The sequence below is a fragment of the Xiphophorus hellerii genome, chromosome 3, assembly GCF_003331165.1.
Source record: "Xiphophorus hellerii strain 12219 chromosome 3, Xiphophorus_hellerii-4.1, whole genome shotgun sequence".
Classification (NCBI taxonomy): Eukaryota; Metazoa; Chordata; class Actinopteri; order Cyprinodontiformes; family Poeciliidae; genus Xiphophorus; species Xiphophorus hellerii.
In genome coordinates, this window is record NC_045674.1 from 14,132,082 (window position 1) to 14,154,818 (window position 22,737).

The window sequence follows — 22,737 nt, forward strand, 5'->3', positions numbered from 1 at the left end:
GATCCTTGAAATCCTGAGCTGGTTTTATTGGGAACATGTGTAAAACATCACAAACTCTTTGATTCCTCGTCCAGCAAACCCGCAAAAGGTCTGTTGTAAGTTGGAGAATCTCTGAATTATTTACTTGTAAGCCGCAACACAAAAAAAACAGTTGTTTGTACAGGAAATAAATAAATGTTTCATGGACTGTTTCACAAATATTTGTTCACCGAAAATAACAGTGTTATGGAAAATAATTCACCCTCTTTTCTGTTCTTATTCTCACACTTAAATGTTTAAGGTAGTCAAATAAATGTTAACATCAAAGATAGACTGAGTAAATTGTACATTTTTTTTAAGGTAACTGTACTCTATCACATTTTTTGGTTTACTTTCCCTAGTAACACTCAGACTCATTACTGGCAGGCAAGAAGAAACAAGTAACGACTTAAATAAATCCTGAAGTAGACTTAAAGATCTGGAAAAGCAACCAGAAGTACCAGTGCATTGATGACATATCCAGGTTTTGTTACAAAATAACCCAAAGCATTGCAAACGGAACTTACCTGAGTCACCTTTCATGATTCCACAATTCAAAAAATAGAGTGGGCAAAAATGGAAAAGATCCGTCTCACATTTGCCAAAAAACATCTTGGTGATCTCTAAGACGGAGAAGACAACAGTGATTCTCATCGTAACGAACATAAAACTTACACAGCACTTCAGATAAAAAATATTATGTCAAACATGGTGGTGGCAGGGTGATGTCGAGGGATGTTGGAGCATCAGAACCTGGATGACTTGAAGAATCCCGTTCTCTAAAAGCAAAACACTAAAGGAGAATATCAAAGAACAATTTTATCATACTTTGCAATGATGCAAAGAACACCAACACATTCATGTCTGAATAGTAAAAAAAACAAACAAAAACAAAAAGGATTTCTTGTCGAAGTCTGGTATGAAATCAATTTGAGATGTTGTTTTATGACCTTAAGCGGTTTGAAAACACTACATTGTAGCTAAATCAAAGCAATTCCTCCAAGGTCATGCAAAAGACTCTCTCACAAATTTCTGATTGCAGTTGTTGCCACAAAGGTTGGGACAACTTGTTGTAAGGTGTAGTAAGCAATTAGTGCAGCTTTTGAAACAGAAATAACCACGTCCTGCAGTCATTTACATCAAACCTAAGCGTTTCTACCAGAGTTCAAAATGCAAAACTAAGTCCTGTCCCATGTTTAGCTTTGTGTACTTAGCACACGCTACATTGAGTGGTTTTTACTTTTAATAATCAACATGGTGACGCAATCCCTGTCGGACTGGCCCGCTTCAGATAACAAATGAGTCTGTAAACCCTGTTTAAACGTCTCTATCCCAATTGTATGAACATTTAATTGAGCTAGCATAAGTTATTTATAACGCACCATAAAGCTGTACCAGCCATGCCAGAAACGCTTCAACAGGTCTAATAAATTTTTAATTACATTAAAGGTTTATTTCTCAGCTCAGAATCAACAGGACTATAAATAACCTTTCTTTTGAAAAATATAATTTTTTACAGAAAGAGGCCTTTCACAGAATAAATATGATTATACAACAAATTTTGCATTTCTATTCCTCAGTGCAGCCAAAGAAGTTGCGCCTTCAGATTAATCAACTGTGTCATTACAAAGATTAGCTATCAAGCTTTGTCTACGTTACTGAGGCTTTAAGAAAGTTTAAGAACTACACTGGTACAAATGAATGTTTAATTCACTTTGTGAGCATTCATATTTAATGAAATATAAAACGGGACAGCTGGAAAAAGTGATCATAAGTTCCGTTCTCATTAGTTGCTTGATCATACGAAGAAATGCAAAAAAAAAAGCAAAAACAGGAAGAAAATCTATTAAGACTTTAATTTTTTCCCTTTCTTTTAAATACATTTTGCACAGAAATTGTGCTTTTCCATTAATAAGTTACATCATAAATAAAAGCAAACATACAGTATTTTGTCTTTTCACAATAAGTCAAATGTAGCAGCAACTGGCAAACCGGATCACATTCATCTAAAACACTCCAACGTACCCAGTCAAAATTTCCGTCATTTTAAAATAGAAATATTCAACCAGTTACACTTTCACCGAGGTTTTACAGCAAACTCTGCCCTAGTTTTTTTTTCTTTTTTTTGTTTTTTGGAAATGAAATAAGAAACAATAAAAACAGGAGCATCAGCCCTTAAGCAGTGGAAGTCACAGGAGGTAGCATCTTACTCTCCCGCCTATCAATTTTTCTGGGTTTTTTTCTTGCAGCAGGCAACATTTATTGATCGCTATGATTATCATAGCCATCCATCCACATTTAACTGCATTTTTTTCCCCATGTCATCTCCATAGTGAAAGCTGCACTAGAGTCACTTCATCATAAAGCTGTAGCTCTGTGCTGATGGTTTGCCAATGTACAGATAATCTTATTTTGATTCACTGTCTGTTATTTATCATGAGAAAGAGAAACAAAGAGGCAGAAACTCTGCATGGGAACATCATGATCTGAACATACATGGGTAGGTGGATTTTAAGAAGTCTGCTTTCCAGAGATCGCAATGCAGATGACATTTTCCTTCAAGGAGAAGGAGCCCAACAGAATATAAAGTGATCCCACGGAGAGGGTGGCCAAATGATTAAAAAGATTCAGTCCAAACCTTCCTACATGACAGATGGGACACGCAGCCAATTAAAATCAAAGTATAATGTTCTGTAGATGAGATTCTTTATCTGGATTACATTAGTGAGGTACAGAAAGGTTAATGCTTCCTGACCTTTGTCAGACTTTGGTTCATTTATACAGTTTTGTTCAGCAAGGCTGAAAAATGGACATCGGTACCTGAATGTTTATACGCAAACAAATGACAAGTGAAACTCCTTACAGTCAGCACACTGTGTGGATTATAAAATCAGCAGGAAAAAAAGGCTTTTCTGTATGGGTTGGGCAGGAACACAAAACGTTTAATTCATTCATTAGCTTCAGATCTCCCTCAATTCAGGCATAAACTTAACAAGGTGATGGAAATATTCCTCAGAGGTTTTGGTCCATATTGACAAGATGTTGCTGCAGATTTTTTAGTTGCACATTCGTGAATCTCCTATTTTACCACATCCAAAAGGTGCTCTGTTTATTGGACAGAGATCTGATGACTGTGGTGGCAATTGGAGTACAATAAAATCATTCAAGAAACAACAGGAAGATTTGAGATTGGTGACATGGAACCATCAGAAAAGGACCACATTGTCATTGTAAAGAAGTCAATACTGTCAGCAACAGTTCTGAGGCAGCCTGTGGTTTTTTTTAGATCATGCTTAGTTGATCTAAAGTGTCCAAAATGTGCCAGATATCCCTAGTATTACAACTAGGGTACAATACTACCCTAGTTGGTAGTATTACATCACTACCAACAGCCTGAATCGGGGATAAGAGGAAAAATGGATCCATACTTTACATCAAATTCTGACTCAAACATCTGAATTTCACAGCTGTGATAACAATTTTCCAATCTGTTGCTGTCCAAATGTGGTAAGTCTGTGTGAATTGTACCCTCAGTCCGCTGTTCTCAGCTGACAGGAGTGGCACTGGATGTGAACTTTGGCTGCTGTTGTCTGTAGTCTCTGCATTCAGAGATAGTATTCTGCACACATTGGTTGTAATAAGGGATTTTTTTCCAATTCTCCTCTAACATCATCAAGGTATTTGTGCCCACAAGATCTTTGGATTGATTTCTGCAAATCCAAAAGATGAAAATCCCAGTAGTTTCTGAAATGCTCCAAAATGTCAGCCTTGCACAAACAACCATAAAAGTCACTTAGATCCTTTCTTACCCAGTCTGATGTTTGGTTGTAACTTTATGCCAACTAAATGACTTAAAGCATAAAGCTTCTGTCATGTGATTGGCTGGTCGCTAATGGTGTTAGCAAACAATCCAAATTGTACACCTAATAATGCATTTTGTGTTTTGCGTCTTATGATATACAGCAGTCATTTCATTAACGCATGTTGTAAGGAATTAATTTGCACTAACTGAACAGGTGTCGCCCTGGTGTTTGGTGATAACTTGTGCTAAAATTGGATTAGACTGCAATGGGGTGAGCACTCAACAGGAGGCAGAGGCCACTGAAGGTTAATCAGGGAACAAAATGACCACCTGTTTTTGCTACACGATGAAGAAACTCTTACTCAGCTGATTGGTGCATTTGTATAAAAACTTTTTTTCTGGTGGTTGTTGCCTGATTGCTCTCCTGTGGAGTCATGACTTCAGGAAGGTAATGTGTTTTTTATTTATTTCTGCTGATTAGAGTTTGTGCTGTAAAAACACCAGTGACAATAAAGGAAGTGAGAACACCGAGGTTTTCTGCATCCTGCTTCATTTCAAGGACCCTTTAACGATAAGTAAACAATTAATTTTGCACTACTTGTAAGTAAACACGGAGAGTTTGTACATTTATGCAAACATAAGCAGACTTATGTGCAGAATACCACGTTAAGAAAAGCAGTAAAAGCATACATACCTTACAGAGAAATACAAGTACATTCGCAAGGCAAGCACACACTTCTTGTTTGGGGAATCTGCCAGGTTTTTCTCTCCGCATGCCGACCGTGCGTCTGGCATCAAGGTTAAGGTCTGGAGACACACACAAGCTGTGTGCTCTGTCTGGCTTCCACATACTCTGAATGGGCTTTATGAATGGCTGTGACTCAAAGACTGAGTGAACACCAGGGTGCCGCACTCAACCCAATCCGACAACGGGTTCTGGAGAAAAGTCAAAGACCGACTTGTCTCCCAGCACAGCCAGCAACCGTGTTCAACTTAATACGCCAACAGGTTTTCTTTTGCTGCTTGAGCCAAAGTGCTTTTGAGCACCCCTCTGCTGTGTCTCAGGGTTCACAGGGTGCATGACTACATCTCTGTGTTTGTTCTCATTGTCCTATCGGAGTGGCGTCTGACTAGACGCAGTAAAGTCGGCTCTCGACGTTGCGTGGAGCCAGTGACTCAGGCTGCAGGTTAGTCATGGAACGTACAACGAACACACTTTGTGCAATTCATTACAGTAAGAAACTATCCACAGTTTATCATACAAAAGAAATGCAAACATAAAGTGCCTCGCAAAAGTATTTCACATCCCTTGAGGTTTTTAACCTGTTAGTCCAGACATAATGTTGAGAAAACGTTTTTTTGTAAAAAAAAATTAAAAATCAAACAGGTGGCGCACAAATGTATTCAGTCCTATACTCGCAAAAAATATCCAGTGTAATCATTTGCATTCAGAATTCACATTATAGGTCAACAGAGTTAATTTTTGTACATTTTAATCTCAACTTGGATATGAACTGCTCTGTCGAGACCTTAGAGGTTTGTTAAAGAATATTAGTAAACAACCAGCTTCATGAGAAGGAGATGGAATGACAACTTAAAGACATGGTGAGCCATGTCAACCACTGGGGTCCAAACTGTTTCCCTTCGAAGCCAAACCTGGGAAATTTAAACTTGTGGTGCGTCACAAAGTTAATTAAAGCAAAAATGCAAAATTATTTTATTTTAATATTTTGCTGTTGTTGTTTTACCTGCTCAACAATAAACAACATTTTTATAAAATCTGTACAGGATCCAAAACATAAAAAGGCTGTTGCCTTACTAAAAAAAACAGAGCATTTCCAAATGTTTTGGGTCATCAATTCTTGACTTGTGGTCAGGGACCAAACAAAATCATTTCAAGGGCCACATATAGCCCCCGGGCCACAGCTTGGACACCCCGGATGTAAACTATCAGGCTGGGCGAGGGAGCATAGTTTTCAGATTTCAGAAAAGGTTGACCTTTCGACAACTCTATAAATACCACCCCAGCGACCATGTAATGGTTTAGATCAAAGCACGTTCATATGTTAGAAAGGCCTGGTGAAGGTCTAAACCTAAATTCAATTTAAAATCTACATGGTGTTGAAAGTTAAAGCTCACAAATAATATTATTTCAGTCTAAAGGAGCTTAAGATATTTAAAAAATGAGACATACCTCTAGACGATCTGCAGCTGTTTTGCACTGAAAATTGGTCCTCTCACTAAGAAGGGCTGAATCCAAATACCTGACACACTTTTTAGATTTTTAAAGTAAAGTGTTTTGAAAACTTTGTGTTGATCCATCAAAATCCCAATAAATTACAATTGAGACTTTTAGTTGCAACGTCACAACATGTTGAAAAGTTCGAGGGATATGAATACTTTTTCACGGCACCATGTTTACACACCATCTTTTACATCTTCACCACTGCTCTATCAAAAGATCGAGCACTCGATTCACATTCAGATCCGAATCCAGACTAAAATCGGACTCGACAAACGGAGGTTTCGGCGGGGTGAGGGGGTGGAGGCCTGAAGTGAGGGTTTCGAGCCAATCGGCAGCGTCAAACTGTGCAGGAGCCCGCCGTTTCCGAGACTTTCTAGTTGAAGGCGAAGGGGAGGTGCAGATTGGGAGAGGCGGAGGCGCAGGGACAACCTGGCTTGGGTTTATTACTGCAGGAGACGGAGGGAGCTCCAGTAAGAGAGAGGAACAAAGAGGGGATGGCAGGAAGTTGTCATCTTGCTGCTGAAAAGGCTGGGGCTGCTTGGTTTGAGGGGCAGGGGAGCGGTCAGGAAGTGAGTGTGCAGCAGATTTATGATCAGAGGCCTCAAGAGAGCCTGGAAGCAGGATACAGTCAAAAGGATTAGACAGATACGACATTAAGAATGTATTTCTAGTTCCCTTTTTGAGACTCACCATCACAAATAAGTGGCTCATCTAGAATATCATCAATAGACTGTCGAGGGTCCATCTGTTGCAGAGAGGAAGAAAAGATGCTTCAGTCCTGAGCTCAAAGATCTCTCAGTGACTTCCTTTTTTCTGCAGACCAACCTGGGCTTTCTGAATCGCCTCCTGTAGCTCTTCCTCCAAGCTGCGAACGCCAAGTGAGGTCTGAACTGGACTTGCTGTAATCTGCAGTGGCAGCTCGAAGTCATGGCCAATCACATCACACGGCTAGCGGCAAAATCACATGATTGGACAAGACAGTTTAAATCAGTTGACAGGTGAGGATGAGTGCTCATTCACATGAGGAATTTGATAAATGTTTTAAGGCACAGTGATTTAGAGTGCAGACTGGAGTAATTGCTTTTATCGTTAACAGTACTTTGCCAAAGTATTCATTCCTCTTGAACTTTTTAGATTTTCTCACGTTACAACAGCAAACTTTAATGTATTTCATTCCTCTTGGCTAATTTACTGCTCAATATTCTCCTCATACTGGAACCTTTGTCCAGATTTTGTAAAAATTCAAACACCATGCATTACTTTGCTTCCACTTCACATTTATGCAACACTTTGTGTTGGTCTATAAATTCTCAATAAAATACTGAAGGTTTGTGGTTGTAAAGTGCTAAAATGAGAAACTATCAAGGAATATTTTATAAAACATACTTTATGTCTTTATGACTTGTGCATATTACCTCAGCAAAAAGCACCTCCGTTTGCACATTTAGTTCTGCCTGCCTTTTTAGGCGTCCCGGATCCTGTTGCAGGAACGGATGAAGGGATCCCTCCCCAGACTGGTTGGGGAGAAGTCACATTTATGCAGTACTACCCCTAATATATCACATGCTTTCCAAATCTTTTGTGGCAAAACACTCAAACTTCTCACCTCAGTACCCGCTTGCAGGTAGAAGTCAGTATGCCGGCTTCTCTTCCTCTCCCTCTTCTCCAGCTTCACGCTCAGCTCTAAATGTTCCTGCGGCTGCTGTTCTCTGTCGGTTCTCCATGGAGTCCCACACTGCAGGGGCGAGGAGGACGACATGGGCAAACTGGGACTTGGAGTTCCTGATGCAGTGCTAGCAGGATCCCAGAACACAGTGCTGCTGAGACCACACTGTTCACCTGCCAAACTGACTGACGCAGCGTCTGCGAATGCTTTTGGGACAGCGTTCAGAGTCCCATTTGGATCTCTGTTGGGACTGTCACTGAGAATCCCATTAGGAATCCCCCCGTCTTGGATGTACAGTTGTTGGTTCGGGCTGCTGCCGGGCGAGCTCAGCCTGAAGCCGGGGCTGGAGCCAGGGCTCTGACAGGGTGGCAGCGGGGCACAAGGACTAAGGGGCTCCATGCTGGTGCCCAGCTTGCTAAGAGGAGCCGGGGTGGGGCAGGCATGCTGAAGCTGGAAGGGACGAAGGCGCTGCAACAAGGCCGGCTTGGTTCCAGAGACAGGAAGGCCACGTTTACGCAGCTGCTGCCTCAACTCCGACACCTGGGGGAACGGTCAACAAGCATTTTCAGCTTCTTCTAGTTATTAAAAATGATTAGTGGAAAATATATATATATATTACCGTTAGATCAACAAGATTTGCAGGAAGAAGCTCTGGTTTGGAAGTAGGATTTGCATCCATCTGAGTTTGGTTTGTTGTGGCAGGAACAGGTTGGAGGCTGAGCGGTGAGGCTCCACAAGACTTCACTAGATCATTGTGATCTCCACTGGAGGAGTGAAAGAGCGATCAACTCAGGTAAATGTCTGGATAAGTAATTCAGATATCTACACTGCTGGGTGTTGGTCAATTCACCTGATCTATGATGAGTCACACCTTTTAAATTTTGGTAGTTTTATGCAGGATTTGTTTGGAGTCATTGCTCTCATAATTTTTCAGATCTGAACAAGTGGGGAAAAATGTTGCATTTTCCAAAATGTTTTTTCTGTTATCCCAAATTTTTTTGGCTTAAATTTGCATTTCAAAAGAATAAAGTGTGTTTTTAGAAAGATTTATATTCACTTTTAACCTATCATTTGCCATCTTCTTTTTTTTTGCTTTAATGATACTTAATGAGAAAACCCACAATATAAACACAAAAAACTACAAAAAGAGCAATGTTGCTGCTTTCTTGCTACCTTGACCATGTTTGAACTTGTTCAAACAGAATAACGGCATCAAAATGTACAAACTCTGCTTTTTGTATAGAAACACTCTGTCTTCATTTGGCAAAGCTAACTGTTGCACATTTGCTGATTTAACTTCTGTGAAAAACAATATTCATGAAGCTGGACTGAAAGCAAAATGCAGTTACCAAAAACTTTTTTGATTAGGTGCAATGGTGAATTGACCAGACAGTTCATCATTATTGTTTGCACACCTCGGTACAACTGTAACCTGCTGCGGCGGCTGTAGTCGCTGCTGCTGCTGCTGCTGTTGACTCTGCAGGATTTGAAGCTGGAGGAAGACCTGCTGTTGTTTCAGCAGATGGGAGTAGGCGGGGTCTAGTGGCTGCGTAGGGGCAGGGCTGCTCTGCTTAGCTCCTCCCGCTGGAAAACATGGGAGTGAAACATGTTAGCAAAATGAAGGAATATTTTTGCAATAAATGGAGAAAAGTAGAGCTTAAGTTTAGCACCTCCAGTCCCAGACGCTCCCTTCTGGTCTGGAGGAATGTACTGATGATACTTGAGTTTCTTCATCTTGGGTTTGATGTCCCGCGGTTTCCGTGGGCGGGTAAGGTGATTGAAGTTTAGGGGAGGGGGCAAAGACGAGGGGCAGATCGGGCTGGGAGGCCGAGCTGTCTGTAAACACACACATTGCCAACATCTCTCTAAACAGTAGCTACAGTATATTACATACTACAAGTGAATACTTTCCACATGGAGAGTTTCATTGGAAATGTCAGCTTATTGTAAAATATTTGACATGTTTGGCCCTTGCTAAGGTTACATTCTTTATGTGTAAATGCCTCACAAATGTCCTGATGACACTGTGTGCCGCCTCTGACCTACACCACCGGGGTTTATGTGTGAATATGTTAACCTACATGGCAAGCACCGACTCCCCCCAGAAGTACAAAGTGACAGTAATGACTGCAGGGCAGCTTAGTACAGAAAAAAAAACACAGGATTGACCATCCTGTTAGGTTAAAGAACACCACAGCGCTTTTCTTGTGTACTTTGTTGAACACATGCTGTGAATGCCACCAGAAAATATGCATGATTATTTTAGATTACTTTTAGATATGTTTATTTGCATTTTGCTATAACTGTATCTTCCAGATTAATAAAAAAATATATATATATATATACAAAATCGTTGATAGCACTAACAAGAACCAAACTGAAATGATCTGGTCCTGAGACTGGATGATACCTTTGGCAGCAGGGGTGTCGTCTGAGAGGTCAGGAACATCCCGTTTGGTCTTCCAGTTGGTGCCAAGGAGTTTGATTCGCCCAGCGTCATGCTCAGAGGTTGTCTGACGCCCGCGGTTGCCGGAAGCAACGTCAAACCGGACTGAAAGCATAAAGAAACAAAGTGCATTTCAGAAAAAATAATGACATTTTTCTGTTTGTAAAGCAAGAAGAAAAGCTAACTTTACCCATTTTAGAAATGAATCGTCTTTATTATATTTCAAATGTTACATGTTTTTGACAATGTATATCTAATATACTGGCAAAATGTACAGTGTGGCAAACTCAAATTATAACTCGTCTGAGAACAGACTCGAAGGATACAAATAATTAAACTACGATTGTTAAGAATTATACATTTCCAGGTGGGTGGGGCCTCAATCATTTATGGGTAATATGGTGGATTATCATAACTAACAGTCTGAGTTTATGCAGAGATTTTGTTAAAGCTATTGATGTTTGTTTAGGTTTCAGAAATACAGAAACTCAGTTGGGATAACTGGGACAGTTAAACCCCTGGAAATGTAGATTTAGGGGCTGTTAGTTGTTTTTTTTTGTTTGTTTGTTTTTTAAATCATACGTAATGATCTTCAAACCATCTTGGGATGAAAGTTCAATGATCTTTGCACATGCTATGATCACCCCCTTGTGGTTAATGTAAGTAAATCTTTACCTGGCACCTTTCGAGATAAAAATCTCAAAATACATGAACAGAGAAAAACACACAACAAAATAAAAGCGGTTTTAAATTGATAAAATAGATAAATGAGTATTCAGTATTAGCCGAATTAATCAAAATATAGGTTGGACTGCAGGCAGTTGGAGCCACTTCAAGCATTAAGTTTGCAAAGACAGCTAACATTTTCATCCGAGTTGAGAGTGTTTGCATGGGGTAGCATCAGGTTAAGTGTTGTTCATACTGGGTGATTGACGTTTACATTTTATTGCAGTGAGTCTTATCTTATTTATATGTAGTATCTCAAAGCTACAATCCTCCTGCAACAAGATTTTCATCCCAGGACTGTGTCAGTCTGATTTAACCTGATAATTACAAATGTTCAGTGTCAGATGCAGAGAAAAACGGAGCTGAAGTATTTATTTAAAATTCCATGCAGTCACACGGTAAAAAACAATGCAGATATGCAAGTTTCTGACAGGGTCATTCACCAGACAGTGGTGTTAATGGCTTTCTGCTGTCTTCAATACCTGTGCATGACTGGGATTGTTATTAAGGGTCAGGCCCACAGCTGAGCAGTCACTTAGTGGTTGGTCAACTGGGAGGCCTGGCAGGGAGGAAATAGATGGGGCTTGGAGAGCGGCATGTTGCTCCGTGTTTAAAGACGAGATGGAGGAAGAGATGTCCTCTTCGAAGACATCAGCGGGGAACGAGGCAAGACCTGAGGAAATCACCGGTCCAGGGATGCAAGATCAAAACAGGAAGGAAACAAGATTTTGGGAAGAATTTGTTTCCAAATGTGTCGGTATGTGTGTTGTCGAGTATTTATTTACCATTCTCCAGGGGCAACGTGTGCTCAAGCTGTTGCTCTGCGGCTGCTGGAGGTAGCTGGATCCTCTCAGTGAGGGTCTGTGAGGGGCGAGCCTTCCTCTGCCTCAGGGCCCCACATACAGTCCTCTCTGCGGGTGGAAGACAGAAGGAGGAATGTTGCAGATTAAAAGGAGAGAACAGGACAGATGGGAGATCAGTGCAGACAGAGAGAGAGAGAGAGAGAAGATTGGAGAAAGGGAAGCAACAGGACTAGAGAACATATGTGATGTGAGTGTGCAGAACAGCTTCGCCACAGGCAGCGAGTTCCAGTCCAAACCAGCAGAGGCATCAGGAAATAGTAAACACTTTTTCCCACAGGGAAATGTGTCGCCTTGGATGTGTGCACACACAGTCCCTCTCACTGTTTTTTTAAATGTCAGAAGAAAGAGCTTTTAAAGAAATTACATCTTTTTGAAATGCCTGATACTATAATAATAGCTCTTTTAAATCAAAGGCAGGGTTAGGGAGTATGGAAATGAAGAAGATGAGAGTTTAGAAGAGGAAGAGATTAGAGAGAGAAGAAATGATGACTGCGATTGTCAGATTATCATGTGCTGTCAGTCACTGATGTGTCGGCTTCTTTTAAAGCAGCATTACACTATGCAACAAGGTCACATCTTAGTTTCACAGATAGTGAAGCACAGTACACTGTGACACACACGCACACGCACACACACACGCCCTCAGCTGCTGTACAGCAGATGTAACGCAGACAGAGACGGAGTACCAAGAGGGCAAATCTGTTATTGTGCACAAAGCTGAAGGCAGAGAGAGTAAAGCAAGAAGCAGACAGCAGCTTCACCGTCGGCTTGGCATCACCTTGTGCAGTTTCAGCGCTCAGACCACCAGGGGGCAACTTCTGAGTGATGCCGTCCTCAGTTTGACGCTGCATCAGAAAACATTAGGTCAGTTTATTCAAATGAGTCCAGCTTTTTTACACTGCTTTCTATATTCGTAATATGACTGGCATTACACAGAGCTGCAAAGATTCTCAATTCGCTCCAACTTTATTCTTTTTATCAAACAAACCTGTTGTCACTTCTCTAAATAAATGGATCTTTAGTAGTTGCCCTAAATATATAAATATCCTCTAAGGATATTTATAAAAAGCAATCTTTTGGGGGGGGGGGGGGTATAGTTAGATGGCCGCAAAAGCCTCATGTATCAATTATGAAAGATCAAGAGATGTTTCAAATTATTGCGTTGATTTGCAAAAGTTAAAGTTTTACGAAATTTTAAGAAAGTTATTTTTTGGGTCCTACGCTAAAGCGTTTATTATATTCTCCCACATACAGTCAACATCGGAAGTTTGTATGGCTTAAAATACATGACTTGTTACATTATATTGTACAACTTACATGAGCTTCACTCCGCTTTTTCTCTGTTTTCTGGTGAGTGGAGGCAGATTTCAACCCTGCAGACAAAACATATGAATAACAGGATGTAAAAAAACAAAATGTATTCTTACTTATAGTTTTAGAAATTAAAAGAAGTGGGTGATGGAAATAAAATCCACCGAAAACCTTCAGATTTTCCACTCATCCCTGCAAGTTACAGCATGAAGAAGGGTAGAAGTGAAGATCAGTAGACTATTGTGTCATTTTTTCTATTTCAACATTTCTAAATACATTCAGATATTGATTCCTCTTTGTCTTTCTAATAGAGACAACTGACAATGTGTTAGGAGCATTCTGCATTTACACTTCACTTTATTAAATCTGTATCTATGAACCAACAAAAGTGAGAATTACTTCTTAGACTTGTGCAACTTCTTTTAAATCTGGTTGCCGATAGTTTTGCCAACTTTTAAGTTGTTTTCAACCCTTCAGGTGGGCATCAACAAAACCATTCAGCCCTCAGGGTTTTATTTTGACTTACACCATTTATTCTGAAATATATTCACACTCTGCTGCAGAAGTGCAATTTTACACTCAAAATAGTTTATTTAGTGGAGGGAAAAGTACCACACGTTTTTGCAAATGTCTCAACAAATTATTGGTCAACAAATGACCACAAGAAAATACCTAAACTTCTCAGTTACAACAATAATTTAAAAGTTTAAATGAACTGAAGTTGTTACAAGCAAGACTAGATGAGGTTTATCTCCCAATCACACAGAATAAACAGGAAAGTGTAAGAAGTAACAATGTCTAAAGTTCACTTATAGAGAACTGCAGCTCAGAGTGGAAACCTGGAGCTTTGTTTCCACTGAGCGGTACAACACAGGTCAGTGCAGTTTAATTTCTTCATATTGATAAAAAAAAAGTACTAGTTTCACTGGGAGATTATCTCACTTATAACAAGATGTTTTTTCTCAAGTTATTAGTGAAATAATCTGCCAGTGGAAGTAGAACTTTTTCAACAATATTTAGGAGTTACTGACTTAAACAAGCTCCTTTATTTTGCTAAAAAGTTACTTGAAAGTTAATTTTGTCTTTTTTCAAGTGTACTAAGATATTTGCACATGAAACCAGACAAAATTACTTAGTAAGACTTTGTGTATTTGCAGTGTGAAAATGAGTTAAACTCTCCATAACATTCAGTGGACACTATCTATAATTTGAGAGTCATGGCAGAAAAAAGAAGCGATTCTGTTCTACTATCAAGGTGTAAATGTGTGGAGGGTTAGGGTTGGGTGCTGTGGGCCTGTTTCTCTTTCACAGGCCCCAAGAACCTTGTTAGTGTGTCTAAATTTCTCAGTTTGGGATTTTACTGCTGCAGAGAAAGATGAACAGTAAAATAAATGCTATAATATTTTCTCTGCTATTATTGCCATCTATTGCATCACCCTGGTGGATTAAAACATCCTGTTTTTAAAGGTTTTGCCATTTTCACAAAAGGTTAATATGAAAAAGTAAATGAGATATGCATCGTCTTTGATTTAAAAGCGGTGGCTCTGCCGTGGTTAACAACACATGCAGCTTGCTGCCAGAGCAGAGCACTCAATCAAAGGTTAATAACGCAAGCTAACCTGGGTCTGCATTGATTTCGCTCAGCCTTCGGTTCTGAATCCTCAGCTGCAGGACTGAAACAAAACAAAGATGATGAGCTGTGCTGAGAGAAAGACAGATCTGGAAACAGAAATTCAGCCAAAGAAAAGCAGAAAGCAATCAATCCAAGGCACTTTACCAACAGCTCAATAATGCATGCTTGTAAATCAATTAGCCTGTAGATGGAGTATATATTCTTTAATGCTTATCACATAAAACACACAGGTGAAGCAGGGTACAGCTGGGCCTCTGGTACACTTTGGTGTGTACTGAGACCTGAGAGACCTGAGAAAGCAGGTGGGGAGGGGGCAGCGCAGCAGGGAGGAGGTTGAAGTTTCTATTTATCCCTCTGTAAATCTATTTCGGTTGGTCCCATCCCCCCTTCAGCTGTCCCTCTCTCTTCACAAGCCTCTCATACATCCTGTCCTGCTCACGTCATGCTCGTTTGTGCTGCTAGCCGCAGTCTTCCTGATTTCCTCTCTCTCAGTATGAAAGTGTAGTAATCTGGAATTAAATTGTTGTCTGAAACAAGTTTGTCAGCTCAGTTTCAACTATTCATTTGTTGTTTGAACTGTAGATGCCATGCAAACCTTTGACTTCGCTTCTAATCCTCTCAAAACTAAATGTTGGTGAAGGTCAGGATCAAACAGGGAAATCATGCTTCTTCAAAGTTCCCAAAAACTAATTTTGCCTCCCAGTAAAACTCGAAAATGAGCATTTTCTGCTACACCAGTTGTGATGAAGGCCTACTAATAAAAAAGATCACAGCCCAAACAGACTATAATATTCCCAAATGCCCAGTCACGACGCTTCCTTTGGAGACGTTAACTGGAAACAGCTCATGTATGTACAGACGAGATTAGGAGCAGAGCAGCTGCCTAAAGAATCCTGTTTTCCAGCAGCTGTTTGAACACCTAGGGGACTGTCATTTTCTCGCCTTTCTATTTTGCAGTCATTCACGACAGCTGCCTGGGAATTCAGCAGCCGCTACAAGTTGTAGGAAATGTAGCATTAAAATATGCAGTGATGGAAAGGTTGTTTGTGGCAGAGTGGCTGTTGAATCCCAAAAGGATGTCACGCAAAAGCACCTTTTAAGGTTTTATTATTGTTAGTAAAAGCAAGTGGTGCGTAGTTGTTTTTTTTTATTATTTACAGTATCAGGTCCAGTGTTAGTGTAGAGTTGTGTTCACTGGCCCAGTTAAGAAATCCAAATAGACTTTTTTCCAACCCCTCCAGCTTATTTTTTTATGCTTATTATCTTAATGCAAATGGCAAAATGACTAAAATTTGTGCGTAGCAGCCAAATTCACCCAAGGCTTTCGTTTTTTATTGATGACATCAGTGTCAAACATTGTTTTAACACTCTTATCTTCCATGTTTTGTATTGGTTTTACACCACCTGAATCCCCTGGGTGCATAGTATGGCAGTGGCTCTCAAACTTTTATAACAAGTATCACTGCAGTAAACACTGCAGTACATTTTAACTAAAGACATTTTAAAGCAGTTCAAAAAAAGTCATTTTGTTGTAGTCTGTCTTGAAAAAAACAACAACAACAAAAACGGAAAGAAAAACAAACTTATCCAAAGGCACTGCCTGACTCGAATAAGCATGCCGGGTAATTTTATGCTCCTTTTTTACTCAGAAGCTCAAGTATCCAGGTAAATATCAACAGAAAGGTCCCAAAAAGTCCCAATTGGAAAATGAAGGGTTTTTATTTTATTTTTTGTTTTTTTTTAAAACACTGACATTCAAATTCAATATGGCTACCTTGCATGTAAGACATCAACCTTCTTTAAGGAACATATTGCTACACTTTGAAAGCAGAAACTAATGAACAATACAGTGCTACTACTGTAGCTTGTAGTGCCAACAGTAGTGAGTCTGGTCACTACAAACAACAGTTAGCAAATCCACTGCAGATCAAATTTAAAACTGCTGAGGTAAATAAATTGTGGCGTATGCATCCAGCAGGACTTGTTTAAGGACTTCTTCTCCTTAAGTTTGTAGAAGTTCACCAGATTTTCTCTGCACTTCTCTTAATGTCAGAGAAATAACATGCTTTGGCTGCTAATGCTTTGTAGCTCTTTATCACGGTTTGTTTGTGTTCGTCTTGAAATGGTACCAAAATCTCAGCACAGAGCACAACTAAAGTCAGCCAGAATGTCACCTGTTGTACTTCTAGCAAAGTTTGAGAACCCTCCAGGGAACGGATGTTGTTGGACCTTTGTGTATGTGTCCACGTGGAGATTATTGCTAGCTCAATAATCTTGTGAATTTTGTGAAGTTGTGCCTTTGAAAATGACCAATACTTGATTTAAACCAGGGTTCTGCAACACTGAGATGTTCTGCATCTTTTGGAGGCATTTTCACTGTAACACTTAATTATCTTAATTATCTCCTTGGCAAAGACCTGTTCAGTAATCATTCATTTGATTCAGATATATTTGAGAAAGCCATTCATGCATCCAAAAGTTGCAAGACAGTGGTGTTTTTAAGCGTCATCTGGTATCATCTGTGTTCTCTTTGTTTTTGCTTCAGTTATTTTGTTTCTGTTCTCTTAACCTTCAGCCAGTCGCAGCAGATAGCAGATTCTGGGTCTGGTTTCACTGGCAGTTTCTTCCTGTTAAAAAGGGGTAATTCTTCATCTCATACTTCGTGGGGATCCTCAGTTTTGCTTTAAGGTCAGTGACTTGATGCAGTCAGCTGCGCTTCCTTAGGTGGACAGCTTTAGCAACTGGCGAAAAAATGATCCATTAAATCTGACGGTATTCTGTTGAGATGTTTGTAATTCTGTCAGAATCTGTCTAAATGATTTGAATGGATTAGAATGAATTTGAATGAATCTGAACACAATTTAATTTTATAGAATGCAGTCTCCGCTTTTGTTTATTTGTTTCTCAATAAACAAAAATATTCAGCTGTATCAGTAGTTCGCAGGATCCAAGTTACAACTTTCAACTCAACAGAAAATGAGTTGATGCACTGAAAATCTGCGACTGCAACCCAGATTGAGCCACAGCAGAGACCAAGTGTGTCACGTTGTAGATCCTCTAATCTGTTGACATGGGAATTGAATAAACCGCCTCTCACCGCAAGGTTACACACATGCTACACACACACACACCACGACGGTGGAGTAAAGTCGGCCTAAGGGAGAGACCTGTCACTTGAAAATCCTGATTTTGAAATCTTTCTCCAATGTGAGAAGATGACAAGTGTTTGATCTGTTCCTCCCTGTCCAACCAATTCTGCTGCACAAGTGCACAGAAGAAATCAACAACAAATTCAGCGGTGCAGCGAAGTGGTGTCGCTATGGTTTCACCACTCAGTTCTGAAAAGAACCACATTTTATCCTGTTAACACCAAGATTTCAAGTCATTTTATATATCACTGGTGACAAACGCATGCCATGGACTGGATACTAAACCAGCCCCACATGTCACTCAACTCTTTTTAATCAAATTGAATTGATAACGTTTAATCTTTTGTTTGTTTTGTTTTATATCTGGGCTGCCCAAAGTGGGTCCTGGAGGTCCGGCATCCTGCATGTTTTAGTTCTCTCCCTGCTGGTAGTAACAACTTCTTCAGCATGTCGATGTTCTTCTTAAACCTTCTAATGATCAGTCATTTGATCCGGGTGCTTTAAACCAGTGGGAGAACAAAAACACGCAGGATGCCGACTTTGAACGCCACTGTTTTATATTTTTGTGTAAATACTGTGATATTCTGATACTTCAACACAAAATGATACCATGACAATACATTACTCAATGGCCTATTTCATAGTGAAAACAGCAGCTTCTAGTATCTGCTGAGAGAAAGAGAAAAAAGACCATACAGTTGTGTTCAAATCTGTGCAGTTTGGTTCATAATTCATCCACACTGATTCTGTTTTCTTGCAAAAACTGTAATTAATTTTACACCTAAAATACATCCATATTGTCAAATTTTATGCAGATTTCTACATGACTTGGCCAATGTTTTGAAGGAATCTCCATTCACTCAAAGTTTACTATTCCTTATTTTAGTTATTGTACACTTTAGTAGCTAGAAATGCAAATTCCATCGTTGTTTATGGCTTATTTGGTTATTATTTAATGCAGTTACCACTTATGAGGGTATCTCTCCACCACCTGGAAACTGACTTTTTCCACTCAATTTTTTAATTTTTTGCAAAATAACTTTAATAGTATTACCATTGATTTTTAACTGGATTCATGTCTGGACTTTAACTGAGCCATTCTAGTATGTAAATATGCTCCGAATCTTTAGCTCTGGCTGCAGGTTTTGTCCTGCTGGAAGGTCCAGTTCAGTTTCAGATCATTTGCAGCCTGTAACAGGTTTCATTTCATGACTGTCTTATTTAGCTTTGTGAATTTTCCCATCAGCTCTGACGAGCTTCCTGGTATCTCCTGAAAAGAAGCATCACAAAAGCATGCTGCTGCCACCACCGTGTTTCATTGCAAGCTTGAAGTTTCAGGGTAATGGGTAGAGTTAGTTTTCCACCACACACAGCTTTACAGGCGGGCCTGAAAATTATCTTCAAGCAGCCACTTTCATCCACTAGTTTTTAAGCTTCAAACCAAACTTTGTATGACTTTCTATCACCAATCGTTTACTCTTTTTTTGGCTGCTTCTCTGACAGATGTTCTCCTTGTCCAACTTTGCAGTTTAGATGGACAGCCATGTCTTGATATGTTTTCATTTGTGCCATAATAAGTCTTATTTTTTGTTTGGTGGTTTGAACTGAGAACTGCAATTTCCAAACTTTGAGAAACGGCTTTATAACTTAAGTCTGGCTTAAACATCTAGACAGATAATTAGTTCGAAAGGATTTTATTACAGGGTACCAGAGTGTAAGGTGCTAAATACAGATGCACACTACTCTCTTTTTGTTTATAAAAAATGTAGAAAACCTTCCCCTTCTACTTCACTATTATGTTCTACCTTGTTTATATCTCACTGAAGTTCTTAAATTGCTGTGTTCAACTCTTGCTAACATAAAATGACAGACATTCATGTATTTCTGATTATAGTGAAAACAGTATCTGAAATGGAAAGCGTATATTGTGGCAAAGCAATTTTAACCCGCATGATTAACGTCCGGCTGGCTCTCACCTGACCGGAACTTGTTCCTGATGAGAAGCGACCTCTCGGAGGCCAGGAGAGTCATGGCGGAGCGGAGCAAAGGAAGTGGAGCCAGGAGAAAGAGGAAGTTCCTTGCGTCGCCCTACCAGGTGGAATGGGCTTCCGTCCTTCTGTCTCTCACTGCTCAGGAAACATCAGAGCCAAGGAGGGACGGGAGGTGGAGAGACAGATGCTTATTAATCTACCGATAGAGATAATATATTGATAGAGGCACACACACAAACACACACACCCAGGCACAGCAGCGATAGACATAGCAGGAAATGGAGACGTCTCAGACCTGCAGGCTGACTGAACTCTATGGCGAGCAGCTCTGGAAGCAGCAGGCCTCCCTGCAGACAGCCTGTCATAATCGCACTGAGTGTCACAGAGGCCCACCCACAGCCAGAGACACAGCTAACGACGCACAGAATTAAACAGACAAGAGGCAGAGCGAGGAGCCAGGAGGAGGAAGAGGAAGAAGAAGAGGGGTGCCAAGCTCGGATGAGTGACGGAGACAGAAAGCCCCGCGGATCCTGAGACATCAGGGCCCCGAGGAGCCTGATTGTGACGGACAAACATGAAGTCACAACACCTACAGCGCGCCGCCACATAGCTACACAGTGACAGCAGCTTGTGAGCTGAAGGAAGAAGGGCTGACTCAAACAGAGAGAGCTGGAAATCTGCATAAGCCGCATCAGCACGCGCACACACAACCTATTAACAATATTGATCCGAGAAATAGCCGGCAGCAGAACACCCAGAGGAAGTCCGTTTGAGTGTACAAACACACACACATGCTGTGGAATAGCTGAGGTGATGCATGCTAATTCAGCTCCTCCTAGTCCCCGTTTCCATAAACACACACCGACTTTGCTTATTTATGACTGAAAGGGTCCAAAACGAGGCCACTTGCTCATTACTGCCATCAAGCAACAAGAAGTTGATTGAGATTTCATGTCTGGCAGAGGCGAGGCTCGACTGCAGGGCACCAAGGTACAAGAAGGAGCTGCGAACGCTAAGAGAATAAAAGCAAGAGAATGAAAGAGAATACTTACAGGAAAAGGGAGAATTGAGTCTCTCGGGGGAAATTGGAGTGGCTTTAAGATTAAATTGAGAGAGGTGCGAGACGGAGGGAAGAGAGAGAACTTCGTAGTGCGGTTAATGACACTTTCTGTCTTTCATGTTCTTTTCATGTCTTTTTTCCTCCTGTTTCCACACTTCTTGGCTCTTTGTCCTGAAGGTGCAGAAGCAAGGAGGAGAAGGCTCTGCAGTTTCTCCGTCCCCTCACTCTCAAAACTTCTCTCCCTCTGCCCCGTCCGCCCCTGAAGCATCACAGATCCTCGGTGCCAACTGTGAGGGACTGTCAAGCCTAACGCCCCCACCCCCACTTTATGACCTCGTCTCCCATCCTCGCCCTCCTCCCTCAAAGCCAGTCACCCTCCCCTGACACCTGCTGGCTGCTTGACAGAAGCTCAAAGACGGGCGAGCTGCTCTCATGTTTGTACTTGACTCTGACAGGAGCAGAACCACAGATAAAAATTAGTGCAGTTCTTTAAAGCGAGGAGCTGAACTGGCACATAATGTGATGGTTAGAAAAGTGAAACCAGGATAAGAAGACAGTTTATTACACAGCAACAGGAGAAGCCCTGGAGTGTTTTGGACTCACGTCAAATTATGTGCTGCAGCAGGACTGCAGGCTCATATGCTCCTGTCAAGATACCTTTGGGTCACCCGGTAAAGTGATTTAGTAGTGTGTGTACATGTGCGCGTGTGTGTGTGGCACCGTGGAAAGTCACAGGTCAGTAAGTCTGCACGCTTTACAGCGTCTATATGCACCGGCCGTCAAGCGAAATCACCTGAGTTTCACCTCAGTGTTCAAGCTCACCTGGGGGGACGAACAGGGGAGGGTCTGCCTGCATGTGCCCGGTCACGCTTTTACATGTGTAACTATAGGCTGTCAGAGGGAGGGGGGGGAAAGTGGGGTAAGTGAGTCTGTAGCTGGAGCACCTGTTCCTCCAGTTTGACAGACAAGCCGGTGTGTGTGCTGGTTCAGCAGGTCATGGAGAAGAGGGAGGGGAGGCGGAGAGAGAGGACGGCGAGGAGGAGAGGATGAAGCAACAAGCCGGTTGGTCAGGAGAGCAGGTCCTGAAAGAGAGGAAAAAAAGAGGTTAGATCAGTTTTATCTGATGTGGAGATTCTCGAAATACTTGAGGAAGTGTTCATGTTCAATAAACGGCATCCCATTTTGTTACATTACAACCACAAACGTCAATTTATTAGGATTCTATATAATGGAGTGACAAAATAACACAATTGTGAAGTTTGTTTAAAAAGAAAAAAACCTAAAGAGTGCAGTTTGCATTTATATTTAAGCCTTTTCCATGATACACCTGAATTAAATCCAGCCTTTTTTAGTGTAACTTATTCTCAATTTAAGTCCAGGTGCTCTGTGAACAACTCAGATCAAGACAAAAATAAGACAAGTTTAAGTCAGACTTCCATTAAAGATCAAATCTAGTGTATTTGGAAGAATCACAAGAAGAAATGTCATTGCTGAAAGAATGCAATTTGTTAAAAGCAAAGATGGAAGAAGTTTCTCTGGCCAGTCATCCATTATCTGGGGCTCGGTATCCACAAATGTGTTTTTGTACTCTCCACAATCGATAGAGACCCGCATGTGGTTTTAAAAATATACACAATAAGGTTTTTTTATTATTATTTGGATAATTGTACTGAATTTTCCCAACATAAAGATCCTAAAAGTGCCACTAATATATTTTTTGGATCTGTTTTTTTTTGTCAATGTGTTGGAAACTGTTTTTTTTTTACATCACAAAAAACATATAGAAGGAAATATATCCACCCACCTTTCTGCTATTCTTTTCCCCAT

At 40.6% G+C, this 22,737-nt stretch overlaps 1 protein-coding gene across 1 annotated transcript; it reads right to left on the minus strand.

Moving 5' to 3' along the window:
* Positions 1-1,853: 1,853 nt before the first annotated feature.
* On the minus strand, positions 1,854-21,210 carry LOC116717839 (myocardin). The gene is made up of 16 exons (XM_032559474.1): positions 20,903-21,210; positions 19,836-19,985; positions 14,697-14,750; positions 13,084-13,139; positions 12,545-12,611; positions 11,689-11,814; positions 11,386-11,576; positions 10,142-10,282; positions 9,402-9,567; positions 9,147-9,315; positions 8,351-8,495; positions 7,672-8,271; positions 7,481-7,579; positions 6,891-7,013; positions 6,756-6,810; positions 1,854-6,676 (listed from the first exon to the last, which is right to left on the minus strand). Exons 2-16 carry the CDS (start codon positions 19,888-19,890, stop codon positions 6,261-6,263), a joined length of 2,463 nt encoding a protein of 820 aa, XP_032415365.1. The 5' UTR covers positions 19,891-19,985; positions 20,903-21,210; the 3' UTR covers positions 1,854-6,260.
* Between the last annotated feature and the right edge of the window lie 1,527 nt (positions 21,211-22,737).